This window comes from Cordyceps javanica, chromosome 2, assembly GCF_051103115.1.
Source record: "Cordyceps javanica chromosome 2, complete sequence".
Classification (NCBI taxonomy): Eukaryota; Fungi; Ascomycota; class Sordariomycetes; order Hypocreales; family Cordycipitaceae; genus Cordyceps; species Cordyceps javanica.
In genome coordinates, this window is record NC_139296.1 from 2,843,391 (window position 1) to 2,862,769 (window position 19,379).

The window sequence follows — 19,379 nt, forward strand, 5'->3', positions numbered from 1 at the left end:
TCGCAGGGGGGGCATCCATTTTCTTTCATTCACCCGTCCAGCCCAGATGCTTCGCCTTGCTCCATTGACCAACAGCAGAGAGCAATGGCGGAAACCAGCAGACATCTTGAAACAGTAGCATCACTTTTTAACTTTTATAGAGCTAACCGAGCTGCCCAGCCTCGTGTCGGAACGTATAGCTTTCCACCAATACCGCTGTCTACCGCTCGGGGCCGAGCGCGTGAGCGGAGAGAGTAGGGCTAGTTTAATGATTGCGAATCGGTGTTTCAACTAGTCATCACGCAAGCCGCCTATCGGCCCAAACGGCGCACGGCCGAGAGGCATCCAACGCAGACCTGTGGCCGACGGAAATAAAAATCTGACAAGAAACTATCCTTTCTTCGTGTGTGTAATACAGGCATCTTCCCTGCTCTTCATTATGCCATGCCAAACGGTCGTCTCAACACGTGCAATCCTGCTCCGTCATCGTCAGTGCGTTGCTTCGTGGCCGCGTCATCCAACGGAAATATTTTCCAAGCCGTTGGAATTCTCTCAAACTCTTTTTCTATACGCCCCCTCCACTTCAGGCCGGAGGATGCTGCCAACTATGATCCCAAATAGCCCTTTGACAAGTTCGTAGTTAGTTCATCACCTTGTTTTATGCGAGACGCAAGCTTGGCTTACTTCACTATGCCGACGAGCGCTAGCAATCCAGCATCAATGCCGAACGGAGTATTAGTTGGCAAGTACAGTCGTATGTAGCTGTCATCTGTATGGTGTGATGAAGGAGCCTCGGCATGCGCCAAATCAACCAGGCGCGAGTCGGCAGTTGTTGGCGTATGGATGATGATGTCGCGGACTCTGGATGATGTCCGTCATACTTCGTCAGCAGGTATTTGGGTAGATGTAATCCAGTTCTCCATCTTTGCTTGCCCAGTGGTCGCATTGATGCCAGGCAGAGACTGTTGATTAGCCTTGGGTCCAGCATCGCGCCTCTTGACAACTAGACAGAGCACGCGCCCGTAGATTGCGAAGCCCTCGTATGAGACATCCATGGCCAATTTCTTCTTGTCGTCACTGGAATCATCGTCAGATTCAAAGCCGGGAATCTCGCGTCTTCGTTTGGATGGTGGCTCCTCGCCGCCTGAATCTAGCTCTATAGCAGATCCCTCAGCATTAGCATCGTCACATCCCGAGGCATCTGCATTGAAGTCTCGGTCACGCTTAGCCCCGCCCCGTGTGTCAGCATTCGGGATGGCCGATAGATCAAAGTTTTCATCGTCATCACTTTCCTCCTCAATACGTATGGGTGCAAAGTCTGCGTCGTCTACGCCGACTGGCTGATCGTTTGTCTCGCTGATCAGTTTGGTGGTATTCGACTGCATCATTGACGGGCCCTTCTCTCTGAAATTTTTCTTTTTAGAAAGTAATGAGTGTCGAGTGCTCGTTTCAGTCAGGAACATGGACACCTCAAAATCATCTGCAAGCCGCCAGTCCACGCTGTCAGCTCTCACTTTCCCGACCGATTTGACCGTCAATGTATCGCCAATCACCCAAGCATACCTTGTATAATGACATCTTTCACTCGAGACCTTTTGGAAGGCTTCTTCTTCATCCTTTCTCGTTCCCTTTCCTCTCGTAGTTTCGGCAGCACGAGGGGGCGAATGGCTTCAATCACCCGCGCCAAAGTCTGGTGCCTGGGATGCAACAGCCAGGATTGAGCAAGCGCCGGGCTATCGAGATAAATCCGGCATTCCAGAACAGAATATTTTGTAATTCTTAAATATCGTCGTACGGGAGCCATCGAACTGCGATTTCCTAGCCAGAAAGCTTGAAATGTGTGAAGTTGACGCGAGGAAACCGTCGTGAATGGGTGACATCATTGTCAGCCCCACTGTGCATGTTCAGTCTAGGGTAGGTCCCTATTCAGCGAAACAATTGTCTTCGGAAAAATATAAGCGCCATGTTAAAAGATGAGTTCAGCGATGTTATCCTGGTGCTTGGGGATTCGATTCTTCCATATAGATATAGGTCGTTTTTAAATCTTAGAATAGCTGCAAGGCTGCGTACGAGTCCCATCTTCGGGTTCTTTGGAGTGTAACCTGATTCTTAACTTACCCTACAGCTGTTGAGATCAAGTCCCTCCCTTACATCACACAGACATGTGATGGTACCATGGATTTTGGGCTGATTACTTACAATTTAACACGAAAGCGAGCTTCAGGGTTACCCAAACTGTCCCAAATACTCAATAATAATGCTGCCTCTACGCCCATGTCTGGCCTACTGCGTGATGTCCTTCACCTTGTTACTCGTCTGGCTTTCCATTGGGTTGCGTCAACAGCGGTACCACTACACAAAGGTATAGGCAAAGTCTCTAACGCATGCCGGCAGAGATAGCTTTCCGAGAGCTCTATGGCCAGAGAATATCCTACAGAAAAGTGTGACAGCCATGAAGTCCGTCTCTGTTTGTCGTTTGCCTCGATATTAACGGTTGATATCGGACTCATCCTACTTACAGATAAGATAAGCCCATTGACATTTTCCACTGACAATATCTTGCAGCTTCTGCAGTAGATAGTCTTCTTACTATTTGAGATCCTGCATAAGTACGACCTCGTGTACAATATCAAAGTTGTTATCTTGTGCAATCTAGTATAGTTCTGGGCTGCCTTGCTGTTGAGGTGGTTATATCTTGATGTTTTGCAACTTGTGCATTTTCGATGCGAGACTGTATGATGCTAGCCCGCGTCGCCCAAACGATACAGTCCTCCCAGGCTCAAGAAGGTATCGGTTGATCACAAGTACATACGGTTAAAGTCTCAAATTTATTGAGGCAAAACGGCGAGAAGCTCCATCTCTAGCAAGTGCTTGCCTAGCTTGTACTCCTGGTCCGGAGTAGGCACACCGACATATGTCCATCCAAGATACTGGTTGCATTGATCGCAGTAGAATCGCCGCGCAGTGTTTTTGCCAGTCGTCATTTGCCATTCTTCTGGCTGGCCTAGAGTGACACTTGAAACCGATTCAAATAGCGTCGCCTTGCCTTCGAATCCGCGGAAATGCTAGAGACGAGGTGATCGTGTAAGCTAAGATGACAAATGAGAAGCACCAAACGACGTTCTCCCTCAACATTCAGAGCTTATATCCTAGCCTCAGAGACTGCATGGCACCTACGTACACTGCAGATGATGTCCTCTCCTCTGACAATCAAGGCTTTGCAATTTCGGCATCCGTACGTGAATGGTGTTTTTTTCGATGTCTTTTTGATCTCAGTCATGGTGGTGTATACTCTGAACCGTAAAATTCCAGTCTGATGTCTAGCAGAAGTCTAGCAGAATGATATTGAAGAGATGTAGAAGTTAGTATTTCCATGCCTAGCTTCTTGCACCCAAGAGCGGGGGTTACAATAAGCATTGTGTCTCGGCCGATCTAGGCAGCCACACATGGGCAAACGTTTTGCCGGCGACTTCTACCTGATCTGCGCTTTCAACGTTGAAGGTACTGTGCGAGACAGAAATTTCACTTTAACCTGCAAGAAGGTTTGCGGGCTGGAGACAAATAGTATAGGACCGCTGCGAATTTTTGCCTCGTGAGAAATCGCCAGCGCAAACGTGAAGGTGCCGTGTGGACAGTGCTCAAACAACCGGACATCCCTCTGTGGGAGGAAAGCTCAAGAAGATTGCTTGAAAATTCCGAGATTGGGAACCGCTTGAACCTTCTTTACTGGATTTATTCTCTTATCTTCAAGACAGTGCTGGAAGTATCTTCGGCGGATTTCCTTTCGAAGCCAAGTTCTCTGACTTGATAGACTCGAGATGCGCTGCCAAACTCCATGAGACCCACCCCAATTAGAAAAGTCCCCCAAAACTTGTCGCTCCCATCTGCGACAGTTCTTTTCGAATACGCTGCATTGGCGGCTCCCAAGGCATGTGGTGGTCGTAAAAATGTCGAAATCATGGAAATCGACCTTGAAACTTCCACGATCGACTTTCCCGTAAGCCTTGATGCCCGGCGCGACACCTCAGCTACAAAGCTGCGTGCTGACATTTCCCGATCTAGAGCGCGACCGAACCCGAAGCTGCAGCGACAACATCTACTGAGTTGCTCGGACGAATTCTATGACTGGCAATCGTCGCGACCATCTGAAGGCGAGCCTTTCATCCTCCACGATGGCCCTCCGTATGCAAACGGCCCCCTCCACACTGGGCACTCGATCAACAAGATACTCAAGGACATGATCATACGGGTACAGGTCCAGAACGGTCGGCGCGTCATCTACCGTCCTGGCTGGGACTGTCACGGTCTGCCGATTGAGATGAAGGCCCTAGGTACCGCAGGAACCAAGGGCCTCAGCTCGGTGCAGGTACGAAAGCAGGCGCGGAAACTGGCGACCAAGACAGTCACCGAACAGATGAAGGGCTTCAAATCCTTTGCCGTCATGTCGGAGTGGGACAACAAATGGACGACTATGGATCGAGCATTCGAGATCAGACAGTTGCGTGTTTTTCAGAAAATGGTGCGTCACGGGCTCATCTATAGAAAGCACAAGCCAGTGTACTGGTCGCCGTCCTCTGGCACCGCCCTCGCCGAAGCCGAATTAGAATACAAAGACGACCACTTGTCCACGTCCGCTTACATCAGATTTCCTATCACGTCTGACTATAGCGAGATTTTGGACCTAGGAAGTTTTAATGGCCCTCTCTATGCTGCGATTTGGACAACGACGCCGTGGACACTCCCGGCAAATAAGGCAATTGGCGTTCACAACGACCTGCAATATGCTGTTCTACGAGTAAATGGATCCGGACTTCTTGTTGCATCAAGTCGTATCGAAGCTGTCCGTGAACTGATACCAGAAGCTGAAGTCGTGGCCGACTCCATCCCTGGCTCGAAGCTGGCGGGCTTGCTGTACCGCAACAAGTTGAGAGGCAAATCGGCCCCAGTGCAACCTATAATTCATGCCGATTTCGTGTCTGCTGATTCGGGCACTGGTCTGGTGCACCTAGCGCCTGGCCACGGACAAGATGATTATGAAATCTGCCTCGCGCATGGCATTGAGGCCTTTGCGCCAATTGACAATGATGGCCGGTTCACAGCGGAGGCATATCCCGATGACCCGGAAGTTCTCACCTCCGCACCTTCGATATTGGAGGGTGGAAGTTGCTCCGTTCTTGATCTTGTGGGTGAGGATGTAATTGCCATTCGCGAGATACAGCACAAGTATCCCTATGATTGGCGATCCAAGAAGCCCGTTGTCATCCGGGCAACGGCACAATGGTTCGCTGATGTGGGTAGCATCAAAGATGACGCGTTGAATGCTCTCAAGAATGTCAAATTCGTACCTGAGAGCGGTAGAGTACGGTTAGAGAGCTTTGTCAAAGGGAGATCCGAGTGGTGCATTTCGCGACAACGGTCATGGGGCGTACCAATCCCGGCGTTATACAAGAGCAATGGCGAAGCCGTCATGACTGCTGAAACCATTGACCATATCATCAGTGTAATGCAGGAAAGGACCTCGGACGCATGGTTCTCGGATAGTTCGGACGACCCAGCCTGGATTCCGGCGTCCCTACAAGGCGAGTATCGCCGCGGCACAGACACCATGGACGTTTGGTTCGACAGCGGTACTAGCTGGGCAGAAATCGAGAAGCAAGTCGATGTCTACCTGGAAGGCTCAGACCAGCACCGAGGATGGTTCCAGTCCAGTTTGCTAAGCTATATCGCGGCGCAAAAAGCGGATGGCAAGCCGGCAAACAGTATTGTAGCCCCATTTCGAACCTTGATCACGCATGGTTTTACTCTGGACGCGCAGGGAAAGAAAATGTCTAAATCACTGGGCAACACAATATCCCCAGAAGAAGTGATGGATGGCAGACTCCTACCATCTGCGAAGCGCAAGGGGAAAGATACCGGACAGCCAGATGCTTTGGGCCCGGATGCTCTACGCTTGTGGGCTGCAAGCTGTGATTTCACTACCGATATCCTCATCGGCCCGACTATTCTGCAGCCCGTCCACAACGCGCTTGTTCGATATAGGACAATTCTCAAAATGCTGCTAGGGTCGCTGCACGAATCTAGTCGACAGGCTCCCCTGACAAAGCTGGACCACATCGCTCTTCTGCACCTCTCGACGACGATGAAGCATGTGTGGGAGGCGTACAACAACCACGAATTCCACAAGGGTGTTGGCATCCTGAACCGCTGGGTCTCCACAGACTTGTCGGCCTTTTACCTGGAAGCTCTCAAGGACAGGCTCTACTGCGGCGACGGAGGAGGTGCGATCGAGCCCATCTTGGTCGGCATGCTGAGAATGCTGGCTCCAGTGACTCCTGTGCTGGTCGAAGAGGCCTGGACCAACCGGCCTAGCTGGATGATGAGTGACGATTCAATGGTACACCCGGCGAAACAGCTCTACCAAGCACCGGTCATCAACCCTTCACGTTTAACTTGCGAGAAGGACAAGCTACGTGAGGACATCCCGAAGCTCTCTGCCGTCCACGAGGCTATCAAGGCGGGGCTGGAGCCTGCGCGGCTGGCCAAGGAGGTGGGCAGCTCGCTCCAGTGCTCGGTAGTTGTCGTCACAGAGGATGCCGGCCTGCTGTCGTGCTTGGCGGAATACCAGGATGAGCTGGATGCCATGTTCGTGGTGTCGTCGGTTTCCGTCAACGGCCCGCTGCCAGAGCAGCCACCGGCGTGGCACTACACTACGAACCTGCAGGAGGACAGGTTCCGGGGGACTACGGTTCATGTCCTGCCGCCAGTGCAGGCCAAGTGCTCAAGATGCTGGCGATATCAGGCCGAAGAAGAAGAAGGGCTGTGCGGGCGATGCGAGACCGAGGTAAAAAAACACGAGGGGCAGGCATAGATAGATGGCCTGGACAGACGCTCGGTGTTTCATTGCCGAGGCGAAAACTTGGACATCATGTATACTAAATGTAGCATTTATAGAATTCATCCCAGGCGTACTAAGTAGAATCTTGGAGGTTGTCATTGAAGGCCAATTCAATGATTGAGGCCAGTGAAGGAGGAGGCGGCAGACGTGGCGCACAACCTCCCCTCTGTATTACAAGCTCTAGTTGACCAATCTTCACGAGTGATTCCACGAATTGTGAATGTTTCGGCAATCAGGATCCAGGTGCTGTTGTCTTCGAGGTTGCGAATGGCTACATAGTCTTCCTCCCCCATCTCCTTATGGGTGGGAAGGATCAGCCTGCGGCTCGACTGTCGGATCCGAGGCCAAGCCGCTTCCTAGTGGAAGCAAACTGCAAGGGCAAGCTTACGAAAGATGGATCTTACAGGCGGCGCGAGCACCGGTGATTCCGGGCTGAGCGTTCCCATGGCGGGGAGAAAATGTGTGGTCAGATGAAGCGCAACGGCGCGCGGGGCCGAGCTTTGAAGGTTCATCGAAATTACGGGAAAGTGAGGAAGCAACAGCCAAAAAAAAGTTCCAGATTCAGGGTCCAAGGCCCAAGCTGGAAAGCCCACTCAGACAGACCTGGGGGGCAAGAGGGGTTAGGTTAAGCTCTCCGTGCTAGCGCCGTTGAGATTTCTGCGTTGACATTTTCCTTTTGTCGTATCTTGGGCGTTTAGAGGGCGGGCTGTTTTCATGTCTGCGGAGTGCTGACTGCCGGAATGCTATAGATATAAGTAGTACGGAGTACTGGTAGCGACGAAGGATTTTGGGTTGCAATCGTGTTGGGATGTTAATAGGTACTTAGCACCGCAAGTTGTCAAGGATTAGGCACAAATGCCGAGCGACTCATGTTCGAGAACTTTCCAGACCGCGTCGAACAAGAAGAAAAAAGTGGCGATAGGCGCAAAGGGGACTGAAAGCTGCAAACTCTGCAGACAAATATTGGCAAGGGATGGAAAAAGGGTGCCCAAAAATTAGGAGACATGAAGTGGAGGTATTGGTGAAGGATGACAGGATATTGACGAGGTTGGAGAAAGTAGAGAAAATAGTCGATCGCCGGGTGAGCGAACAAGGCCTCGGGTAAGTTTGCAAAATATCATGGATGTGGGTGCTCTATGCCAGAATCGGACAGGGACTGTCATATCGTGCAGCATCTGGGGTCCACGAGGGGGGGTGTGCCTTCAACCTTGTGAGAAGAGGTGTGTGCTGTGGCTGGTGACATGGTTATCTTGGGGGAGAGTTGTAGAACAAAAGAGCTGGATGGTGGTCTGGTGGATATTGTGGGAAAACGACAAAAATTAAGCAAGAATGAGGGGAAATGATGCGGTAGGAGACAGCTTAGCAGAATGAGAGGAAATATTTGGAGAACTGTTAGCAAGAAGTTTCAGGCGGGCGCGCCGCCACAGGGCCCGAGGCGTGCTTGTTTTGGTATGAGGCTCTGACAACAAGATTTTACTAGTGCAAGAGCCAGTCAAGTTTTTTTGTTGTTTGGCCACTGGCTCATAATAGTGTCGCAGTGATGGCAGGTAGACCGCGCCGCAACAGGCAAGATTGGCACGGACATGGTAGGCGCCGGCGAGAGAGGAGGAATAATAATAATATGAGAGTCGGTCGGGATTATGCATGAAGAGGGAAGAGACGACTGTAACGAACAGTTGCATTGATGGGTCGGGCTGCGTGTGCGACAGCAATTCAGAACTCCGGCAACCTTGACTAGCGCCGACAGTTGTATCTTTTCGCCTGGCATTGGGTATGAAAGCGACTTTTGCATTTGCATGTATAGCGTTAAGTTGGTTCATGTGTGGTGTTGTTGGCCGACTATAGATGGAAGACGGTTGACAACTCTTCACGCAACCCAAGAAGATGCACAAGGGGGGAAATCGACAGTGGGTTTTTGGGCTCTTGGGGCAAGAGACAATGTGCCCTGTGCTTGCCCTATCCGCTGCCAGCACTGTTCCCAAATAGGGCATCAGAATGCATACCCGCTGACGGAAGCGCACTAGTGAGCTGTCTCTTGACCTTTGGACGGGTATCCATACCGAGTTGAAGTTAGGAATATTGGGGAATAATGGGGAAATGGGATGACGAACTAAGCTGCGTCGGTAGTGGCAGCGGCACGGCTTGCAGGAGGCTCTTTGGCCTCAAGGCTCTTCCCATCATTCCCGCGCAACTTCCGATCCACCGCCGAAATGGAAGCGCCCCATCTTTTTCAAGTTCGAGACCGAACCAGACTTTGTTCCAGATGGATTGGTGATGGAGTCAAGCTCGAGCATGGTGGCCTCTCGCCGGCGGCTAGCAGAGTAGATGAGAAAGACCAAAGGGTGAGGACCCCTGAACTGGGGCAGGAACGGCCGTTGCGTTGTGACTTGTCGCGCTATTGCCCAGCATCGGCGCAGTTTGGGGCCACTATCTTCCATAAAGAATGAAGGAAGCAAGAGCCTTGGAGGGCCGTTTCTATAGCCGCCATCGCATGGGTGAGCATGCTCTGGTGATGTGGCGAAACCATTTTGTGGTAGCCGTCTTCGTTGAGCCTCATGAGCGACAAGATGCGAATGTCCGAGCAACCAAGCCGTAATACTGGATCTCGCATAATGGTGGCGCGAATCGCATCCTGTCGTGCTTTTTATTTTTTATTTTTTATACTTTTGCCTTTTGGGAGCAGCAGGTCGTCATGGCAAGCCGGTGCCACTTGATGGAGCAACATGAAATCATAGGAGCCACATGCGGCCCGACACCAGCGTGTCTTGCACGCTCATCAATAGCTGACACGACGTGCCATCGAGATTCAAGCGTCGACTGTAGCTGTTCTGCTTCTCTTGTTGGATGTGATGCGTTGCCTAGTGCATATAGGTTGCGGCTTGCCCATACAAGTCGCTGATGCAAATGTGATGCTACTGCCAAGATGGTGGGAGGAGCCTCGCCAGTTGGTGGGAGGAGACAGCAGGGGGGGCGTTTCCATTGTCGCGCTGAATCATGTACTGGTAGTACGGTGGTGCCTGACTAGAGGACCAGGTATCGTGAACCTCAGCCTCATACTTTCGTGTCCGTGTGAGTAAAACAGCGCGGTCCTCGGACATTCCGGTCCTGTACCCCTCCCATCAGCAAGCCTCTCACGGGTGGTCGTAGTCAGGGAGGCGGAGAAAGAAAATGAAAAAGAGAAACACGAAAATAAAAAAATCGACGAGATGGGCTGATAGGAAAATGGGGAAAGTTCATGTGCAGTGGCGCGACAGGATGAGCGTTGATCACGGCAGTGTTGCAGAGTTATTAGGCTGGTGAAGCAGTTTGGGGACCATCGTGTGTGATTACCATGGAGTATTGTAGCTGGTGGCGATGGAGAAGTGCATTTTTTCCCCCGCTGATGGATCCTTTCCGCACGCGGCGCGAGCTTGTACTTATGGTGTGGTGGTGGTGGTGACCCGACAGAATTTTCTAATAATACCAGGAGTACGGATAGCAGTTCCGCTAACGGCGAGCCGGACAGGCAGCCTCGAGCCACAGGAAAAAACCATGGACCGTCTTCGAAGGACGAACTGGTAGTTTTTCGGAGGGCAAGGCAGGCAAGGACACTCATTGTCAGAGCGACCGAGTATCTCATCATCCTGACGCCGTTCCTGTACCGATATCGCAGCAAACGCAAGCTCTCAGCTTTCAGTCTGGCAACCAACGGCTGGCAACTGACAGCTGACAACTGGCAGCTTACAGCTGGTCGTTCGTTGTGCTGCGTTTGCCAGCTGTCACCACTACAGACAGACAACACGCAAGCACAGCAAACCAACCAACCAACTGGCCAACCGGAGCGCAGGCCTTGATTGCCAACTTGCGAGATGCTGGCCGATGCTGGAGCTCGACCCTCTCGGGGTCCTTTTTTCCGCCCCTCCACACCTTTGCTAGCTCTTTAACTACCATGATGAGACCGCTCCAGTCATCCGAGCGAGGGTTGCACGCGGCCGTTTCGATCCGACTTGGAGTTAAGCTCACGCCTTTGGCCACCCCCGTGCCTTTTTTTAAATTGATTTTTTTCCCTTTATTACCTGTCTAGCTCGTTCTCCCGTGAAAAAAAAGGACCCCTTTGTCCCCAGATCAAGTGACTATCTTACCTCTTGTCTGAAATAAAAAAGAGCTTATGCCCTCCCATCCGCCTCCCACCATGACCAAGAGACCAGTTCTTTTACTCTCCATCGTCTGTCGAGACGGAAGCTCTTCACGTCCTCCTCACTACTATCACTACAGCCATCTACAATACCTGCTCGCTCGTTGATCGGCAGCCGGTATTCCCATAATCGCTAATCCTGACGTCGCTATTGACAAGTTGACGCCCTTTGGTAGCCTTGCGCTCAACCATTTGTCATCCTCATATACTCAGCACGTCATTTACACGTCGCTCGTTTACATGTCCTTGAGATAACCGAACCTCGTTATATATATATTTATATATACACCTTCATCTCTCGACACGATTTTCATCAGACCAACCGCGCAAACGCATTTCGACTTGGCTAATTCCGCATCGATTCTACAAGCAAAGTCAGGACCCTAAAAACAGAACACCAAATGCCCGACGCCAATGACCCTACCGGCCGGGCGGCTGCTCGCTCCAAGGCGGTAGCCGCCCTTAAGCCCACCATTGATGTCATTATCGATCGCCATTACAATTCCAAGGTTTACACCTCGGGATCCGTCATTGCTGGCCGTGCCATTGTCAAGACGGTTCGCGATATTGCCTTTGACCACTTTGACATTGTCTTCACTGGCATCGCTGCCACTCGCCTCGACTTTGTCCAGCAGTACCCTTCCCACTCCTTCCGGCCTTTCTTGAAGCTACGTATGCCAATCTCAGAGGACGACGTCCCCGAGGACCGCGTCTTCAAAGCCGACCGCACCTACACCATCCCCTTTCACTTCGTCGTCCCTCACCACCTCCCCATGGGCGCTTGCAAGCACCAGTGCGAAGCCGGCACCGTCCTCGACCACCACCTGCGTCTGCCTCCGACGATTGGCTTCTGGGGCGCCGACGACCAGGCACCCGAGATGGCCCAGATCGAGTACGCCGTAAAGGCCCGCGCCGTCAAGCAGGAGCAGGGCATTCCAGCCTCCAAGGTCATGGAAGGCCAGCATGTCGTAAAGGTACTGCCTGCCAGTCCCGAGGATGCACCGCTCGACATCACGTTCCGTGACGAGCGCTATTCCATGGTCAAGACCAAAATGATTCGCAAGAAACTCTTTTCCGTTAAGGCAGGCAAGCTGACGGCCGCTTCGACTCAACCCGAGGCCGTCATGTTTACCGCCGATGGTCGTGATGCCTCCACATCGGCCGCGCACATCAATCTCGAGTTCGTCCCTGACTCGGTCGACAAGAAGCCACCCAAGATCACCGCCGTCTCAGCCAAGCTGCTGTCCACGACCTACTTCGGCGCGGCCCCCGTCAACTACCTACCCAATCTGGGCCCGCGCACCGCCTACCACAGCAACCCGTGCCTAAACTACACTACGACGACCAACATCTCCAACACCACTGTGGATAAGATTGCGTGGTGCCAGGAAAAGGTTGATGCGGGCCGCCGTGACTCGGGCTACTCGAGCTCCCACTTGTCGCCTGATAGCGACGGCATGGCCAAGGGCGGCGGCAACAAGAAGACGGGCTCGCCCATTAAGTATGTCGCCAGCCTGGACATTCCGTTCACCATCACCAACACCAACCGCAAGATATTTTTACCCACCTTCCACTCGTGCCTCATTTCGCGCACCTACGTCCTGCAGCTGTGCCTCCACGTCGGCCCTGCCAACAGCACCATGACACTGTCGGTGCCGGTCCAGGTCGGCGTCGAGACAATCTACGACGACCCTCAGGGTGGTGCGCTGCCCACCTTTGAGAGCGTCATGGCCAGCGACGAGGAGGCCGCGGCCGACAGCTACCTGCGACCGCGTATCCGCCGCGCGGCCTCGGAGGACGCGCCCCAGACCAACTCACTTTTGCCTGGCTACGGCGAGTTGAGCCGCAGAGCGGCCATTCCAGTAGCACCAGTTGCCTAATTTCTACAATGATACCCACGACTTGTCATTCATTCACATCATCGCGTTGCCTGCTTGGTTCATTTTCTGTTCTTGTTTGCGTTTTTTTGTCCAGGCTTGGATCATTTTATTTTTCAGAGAAGCATGCCAATGCTAGTTCTAGACTTTCTCAAGCGTGTACGCATGGGGGACATGGAAAATGTCTGCAGAATTGCGGTGGTTTGTTTCTACAAGAATCATTTTGAAGGTTACATATAGCACATACTGCAAGGATATACACTTGCTAATATAATTACAAACATACTAGCTCGCAGAAGAGCAAAACTCAAGGCGCGTGGTTTTCCCGTGACATGCTCTTATCATAGTCTCTGACATCTGCAGATTGCCTCATCGACTTTGGCACGCACATCACCACGCTAATAAATCAACTGTCGATCCATGCAAGCTGGTTTGGACGCAGCTTGCGAGGCGTGGCAAGGGCGCCGCATGCGATTGGTCTAGTGTTGGGCCCTGCATTGGGACCTGGCGGCCTGGCGGGCAAAGCTTGGGTTCGGCCGCTAAAAATAAAGATTCCCCGTAGCTCAAGATCCTGCTGTCCCCTAAAAGTACCTATCGTATCCCAACAGACTCTGCCGCAACCGAGCGCTTGGTCAGAAAAGACAAAATGAGTGAAAAGAAAAAAAGAAAGAAAGAAAGAAAGAAAGAAAGAAAGAAAGAAAGAAAGAAAGAAAGAAAGAAAGAAAGAAAAAAAAAAAAAAACCCTGCCCGTTCAGTATAATGCAAAACTCTTGGCATGTTGAGTTGGAAGCATAGCAACTGCAAGCACAGGTAGCCAGGTCTGGTATTGGGCCGGACAGTGTCTTGTCGTCCAGGTACCTGGTCCAACATAGACCAACGCACCACCATTAAAGTCACCCACCCGCAACCCGTCGCAGCGCCTCACAGCTCCGCCACTGGGCCCTCAAAGATCCGCCCCGCCCCTGCTCCCCCGTATCGCTGGCTCAAGACAGATGGATTGACCTACTTAACAGTTTGTTCATTTGGCATTAGCCTCGTTTGTCTCACTCGTCCTTTTGTCTTTTTCTTTTCCTTTCCCTTTAGCCCTCCGACACAGTTCCACAGCATCCTCTCAACACAACCCTTGTTCCCTTGAGATCAACATTGTTGCAAGACGCATCTTCTTCGGTTGTCCGTCTCTCGGTTCTGCACCCTCGTCGTAGCACTCCATCATCGTTGGGAGCCCCCCCTTTGCTACATGGCCATTAGTGCCAATTACACTCGTTTTACCGCAAGATTCAACCGCAACTCTCACAGCGAATTCCAGGGGCTCAGGTCTTTGCCTTGACCCGGACATCACCTCTCCACGATTGAAATCGACCTGATACATTGTTAATCCCGGTCGCCTTCGTCTCCGTCATCCGAATTTCGAAACACCCGAGCCCAGCGTCCGTCCCCTGGTGTCACACGACCTGCCTTTTCTATTGTGTACCTGTACGGAGTACCATGGTCAGGATACCAGCTTCCGGCCTCGGCGGCCTGGCGTCCCTGTTGCTTTTGGTTTCTGTAGATGCCTTTTATGTTCCAGGTATGTCGCACGCCCCCCCGTGATCCCGTCTCTGGTTGCGTGATAGCTGACTTGTAGCTAGGATACTCCATCAAAACTTACAAGCCTGGCGAATCGATTCCTCTCATGGTCAACAAGGCTTATTCTGACAGCACCCAGCTTCAATATGCCTACTACGAACTCCCATTCGTATGCCCTCCATCCGATCATCCCAAGTCGGTCGGTGGCCTGCTAAGCGGCGGGAACGTTCCGCTCAACCTCGGCGAAGTCCTTCGCGGCGATCGAATCCGAATATCAGACATTGAGTTGACAATGAATAAGGAGACAGAGTGCAAAGCCCTCTGTACCAAAGAGCTGAATGCCAATGATCTTCAGCGTGCCAAGGAGATGATCCGTGACACCTATGTGTCTGAGTGGATTGTCGATAACCTCCCCGGCGCCACCAGCTTCGTTAGCGTCGACAAGACACGCAAGTACTATGCTTCAGGTTTCAAGCTGGGCTACCAGGAGGAGTCCCCGGCGACGGGTCAAACCCACTACTACCTGAACAACCACCACACGATCGTCATCCGCTATCGCAAGGCCCCCGGTAAGGCGGGTGATCGAGGCGAAAACATTGTGATCGGCTTCGAGGTCTATCCTAAGAGCATTGGAAGTGGTAGCAAGCGCGATGCTGATGGCTGCCCTATCGATTTGCAGCATGTCGAGCGGGGGCTGGAGCTTCATATCGGTCCCAACAGCACGATTGAGACTGCGCCACGTTATGGTGAGGGGAGTGTGCGACAGACCGAACAACATTCCGCCGGCGCGATTGAATCTGGTACTCTGACGGTCCCCTATACATACTCGGTCTACTTTAGAGAAGAGAACAACATCGAGTGGTCCCACCGCTGGGATTTGTACTTTGTCAACCAGGAGGACGGCGCCCGTATTCACTGGCTTGCCATTATCAACTCGCTCATCATATGTAGTATGCTGACCGCCATTGTCATGATTATCTTTGCGCGTACTGTTCACTCGGACATCAAGGGTTACAAGGAGGCGCTCGAGAGTAAGTCTCGTGGTAAACGGGTGAAAAAGGATTCTCCTCCGGGACTGCTGGACCAGGGGACCGATGGCCTCGGCGCTGATCTCTCCGATACCGAGGAAGCTCTGGAAGATATAACAGGCTGGAAGCTTCTCCATACTGATGTCTTCCGAGCACCACAGTATGGATACTTGCTGGCGCCGCTCGTTGGCTCTGGCATGCAGCTTCTCTTCGTGGCCATGGGACTGGTGCTACTCAGCGCTCTCGGATTTTTGAACCCCAGCTTCCGCGGTGGCTTCATCAGTGTTGGCGTGGGCTTATTCGTCTTTGCTGGCGTGTTTTCCGGCTATTTTTCAGCCCGCGTGTTTAAAAGCTTTGATGGCAAAGACTATCGCAAGAATGCTATGGTTACCGCGCTGCTGTTTCCTGGCCTGATGTTTGGGCTAGTCTTCATCGTCAACCTGTTTGTTTGGGCGCAAGCCTCCAGCACCGCCATTCCTTTTGGGTCGCTCGTGCTGATTATGGTCTTGTGGCTCTGCTTCCAGGTACCACTAGTCTATGCTGGTGCGTATTACGGGTTTGAAAAGGCCGGCGGGTGGCAGCATCCGACCAAAGCTACAGCTATCCCCCGTCAGCTTCCAAACCACGCCTGGTACAGCAAGTCGGTGCAGGCGGTGCTGCTGGCGGGACTCATTCCGTTTGCCGTCATCTTCATCGAGCTTCTGTTTGTGTTCCAGTCACTGTGGCAGAACAAGAGTGGCTTTTACTACATGTTCGGCTTCCTGGCGGTTGTGTCGGTCATTCTGGTCGTGACAATTGCAGAGGTGACGGTCGTGACGATATACATTCAGCTCTGCTCTGAAGACTACCATTGGTGGTGGCAGTCGTTCTTCGTGGGCGGCGGCAGCGCCCTGTGGATCTTTGCGTACTCTGTCTGGTATTACATGTTCAAGCTGCACATCACAGGTTTTGTGAGCAGCATGTTGTTTTTTGTGTACACATTTATTGCATGCTGCGTGTATGGTCTACTGACCGGCACAATTGGCTTCCTTAGCGCCTATGGCTTTGTGAGGCGTATATACGGGTAGGTTGACGTGGACGAGATGATGTGATGCCATATACTGACCAGGTCGCAGCGCCATCAAGGTCGACTAAGTACCGACGCGTATCTTGTTTCTGTCTTTTACGAACCGAAATGATCTCAAGCGCGGGGTCTCAGATGTTTGCAGTTTGCAACGGCGTAATACCCAGGGGGGGGGCATGCATCATTTTCTTTATGGGAGGCACATCCATTAAATGCGACCGCGCAAGGCAATCTTTACCATTTAATCTCTTTTTGTTTTCTATATAATACTTTTCAGCGAATAATTGCACAACTTGACTTTGCACTTGAGGTCTTTTCCGAGTTGACCGACTTTGAAGACAAGACGGGCATCAGGGCCGCTCATCCCACTCGCTTCCCCCACCCCGAGAAGCCAGCCAGCCCAATAGCGCACACCAACCAGGCAAACTAGAAAAAGCTCGGTCTTGTCGGAAGACTAATTCCGCGCATTTCCATTTTGAAAGCTTGCCCGTTGGCTTTTTCGCTCTCTTTTGCGTGACGGCCTGTGGTGACCTCTGCTTTGACATTGGATGAACGTTTTGCGCTCTTTCGCTACCACTTTCTGCCCTGACTGACATTGGACGGACGCTTCCCCGCAGTTGCCATTTTGTTTGTACCCGGGCTGCGCTGGAATAACTCTAGACCAATCATTCTGTTCTTGGGGCTGTGATACCTCCGGTATTCAGAGCTTCTGACAGGTCTCTCGGACTGCTTCTGTTGACTGCGAAACAACGCACTTGCGCAACGACAATCATGGACATCAACGAGTATAGAAAGCAGGCCAAAAAGGCTGTTGATGAGAGTATGTGAAGCCAACAGGCCCCTTGCCATCCTACATAACTTTGCAACGCGCCTCCGGTGGAGGGGAACCCTGCACCTGTTGTGTTGTCTCGCAACCTTGCCCTTGCCTCTTCTCTCCGGTTGCAACCTTGCAACCCCTCCCCCACCATCATCTCACCCACGAAGCGGCGCGGGCCGCGTCGCATGAGCGCTCGCTCTCGTTGCCCGCCGCGAAGCCAAATCCTGCCAGCAAGCTAACAAATGCGTCCCCTTTCGCAGTCGCCGACTACTATGAGTCGATCCCGTCGCGCCGCGTTGTGGCCGACGTCTCGCCCGGCTACCTGCGGCCGCTGCTGCCGGACGCGGCGCCGGCCGAGGGCGAGTCCATGGAGGCCATCGCCGCCGACATCCAGAGCAAGATCATGCCGGGCATCACGCACTGGGCGCACCCGGGCTTCATGGCCTTCTTCCCGTGCACGGCCTCGCACCCGGCCAACATTGCCGAGATGTGGTCCAACGCCTTCAACGGCGCGCACTTTAACTGGATCTGCTCCCCGGCCGTCACCGAGCTCGAGACGGTCGTCATGGACTGGCTGGCCAAGGCCCTCGCCCTGCCCGCCTGCTACCTGAGCGGCGGGCCCACGCACGGCGGCGGCGTCCTGCACGGCAGCGCCTCCGAGGCCATCCTGACCGTCATGGTCGCCGCCCGCGACCGGTACCTGGCCCGGGTCACGGCCCACCTCCCCGACGGCGAGGACAAGGAGGAGCGGCTCTGGAGGCACAGGAGCAGGCTCGTCGCCCTCGGCAGCGCCGGCGCGCACTCGAGCACCAAAAAGGCCGCGCAGGTCCTCGGCGTCCGCTTCGACACCGTCCCCGTCGACGCGGCCGGCGGCTACGCCATGACCGGCCCGGCCCTCGCCGCCAAGCTCGCCCAGCTCCGCGCCAAAGGCCTCGAGCCCTTTTACCTGACGGCCACGCTCGGCACGACGGACGTCTGCGCCGTCGATGATTTTGCGGGCATCGCGGCGACTCTAGCCCAGGACCAGGGCAGCAAGACCGATACCACCACCACCACCACCAACGGTGCCTCCACCAACGGCGATGACGCTGCTGCTGTCGGCACCGCAGCAGACGAGGTCTGGGTGCATGTCGACGCCGCCTTTGCCGGCTCCGCGCTCGTCCTCGAAGAGTACCAGCACCTGACGGCGCCGTTCGCCGCCTTCCACTCCTTCAACTTCAACCCGCACAAGTGGCTGCTCACCACGTTTGACTGCTCCGCCGTGTGGGTGCGGTCGCGCGCCGACCTCATCACGGCGCTGAGCATCAAGCCCGCGTACCTGCGCAACGAGTTCAGCGACTCGGACCTCGTCACCGACTACCGCGACTGGCAGATCCCGCTCGGCCGCCGCTTCCGCTCCCTCAAGCTGTGGTTCGTCCTGCGCAGCTACGGCATCGCCGGCCTGCGCGCCCACGTCCGCCGCGGCATCGACCTCGGCCGCCTGCTCGGCGACAAGATCGCCAGCCGCCCGGACCTGCTGGCGCCGTTCACGCCCGCCCGCTTCGCCCTCGTCTCGTTCCGCGTCGTCGGCCGCGACGAGGCCCAGCGCAACGCCCGCACCGAGCGCCTCTACGAGACCCTCAACGCCTCGGGCCACGTCTACCTCACCAGCACCGTCGTCAACGGCACCTTTGCCATCCGCGTCTCGACCAGCACGGCGGCCGTGCGCGAGGAACACGTCCAGGCGACGTTCGACCTGATTGTTCGGGAAACGGAGGCGTTGCTCGCCCAGGAGGGCCAAGGCACAGTGAACCAAGTGGATCAATGAAGTACAAGACGTAGCTAGAACATGGCGTCTTATAACATGTCTGTATATACACATTTCGAGAAATCATGCATACACATTAGATGTATATAATGCTTCACTTTGCCGAACTTTACAATAGTTGCTGGACGAAAAGGTAACATATTAAGATGACATGTATTCAATGCGCGCTAATC

General features: G+C 53.4%; 5 protein-coding genes across 5 annotated transcripts; 4 read left to right on the forward strand and 1 right to left on the reverse strand.

Moving 5' to 3' along the window:
• Positions 1–854: 854 nt before the first annotated feature.
• On the reverse strand, positions 855–1,364 carry V2A60_003347 (uncharacterized protein; the record flags this gene model as incomplete). Its single annotated transcript, XM_083254683.1, has 1 exon — positions 855–1,364. The coding sequence occupies one exon, from the start codon at positions 1,362–1,364 to the stop codon at positions 855–857; it is 510 nt and encodes a 169-aa protein (XP_083110809.1).
• Positions 1,365–3,926: 2,562 nt separating this feature from the next.
• Positions 3,927–6,847, forward strand: V2A60_003348 (isoleucine--tRNA ligase ISM1; the record flags this gene model as incomplete). Its single annotated transcript, XM_083254684.1, has 2 exons — positions 3,927–3,976; positions 4,042–6,847. The coding sequence occupies 2 exons, from the start codon at positions 3,927–3,929 to the stop codon at positions 6,845–6,847; spliced, it is 2,856 nt and encodes a 951-aa protein (XP_083110810.1).
• Positions 6,848–11,449: 4,602 nt separating this feature from the next.
• V2A60_003349 (uncharacterized protein) lies at positions 11,450–12,928 on the forward strand (the record flags this gene model as incomplete). The annotated part of the gene is made up of 1 exon (XM_083254685.1): positions 11,450–12,928. One exon carries the CDS (start codon positions 11,450–11,452, stop codon positions 12,926–12,928), a length of 1,479 nt encoding a protein of 492 aa, XP_083110811.1.
• A 1,482-nt stretch (positions 12,929–14,410) lies between these two features.
• Positions 14,411–16,653, forward strand: V2A60_003350 (transmembrane 9 family protein; the record flags this gene model as incomplete). Its single annotated transcript, XM_083254686.1, has 3 exons — positions 14,411–14,492; positions 14,554–16,582; positions 16,635–16,653. The coding sequence occupies 3 exons, from the start codon at positions 14,411–14,413 to the stop codon at positions 16,651–16,653; spliced, it is 2,130 nt and encodes a 709-aa protein (XP_083110812.1).
• A 700-nt stretch (positions 16,654–17,353) lies between these two features.
• Positions 17,354–19,206, forward strand: V2A60_003351 (pyridoxal phosphate-dependent transferase; the record flags this gene model as incomplete). The annotated part of the gene is made up of 2 exons (XM_083254687.1): positions 17,354–17,402; positions 17,660–19,206. 2 exons carry the CDS (start codon positions 17,354–17,356, stop codon positions 19,204–19,206), a joined length of 1,596 nt encoding a protein of 531 aa, XP_083110813.1.
• Positions 19,207–19,379: the final 173 nt, after the last annotated feature.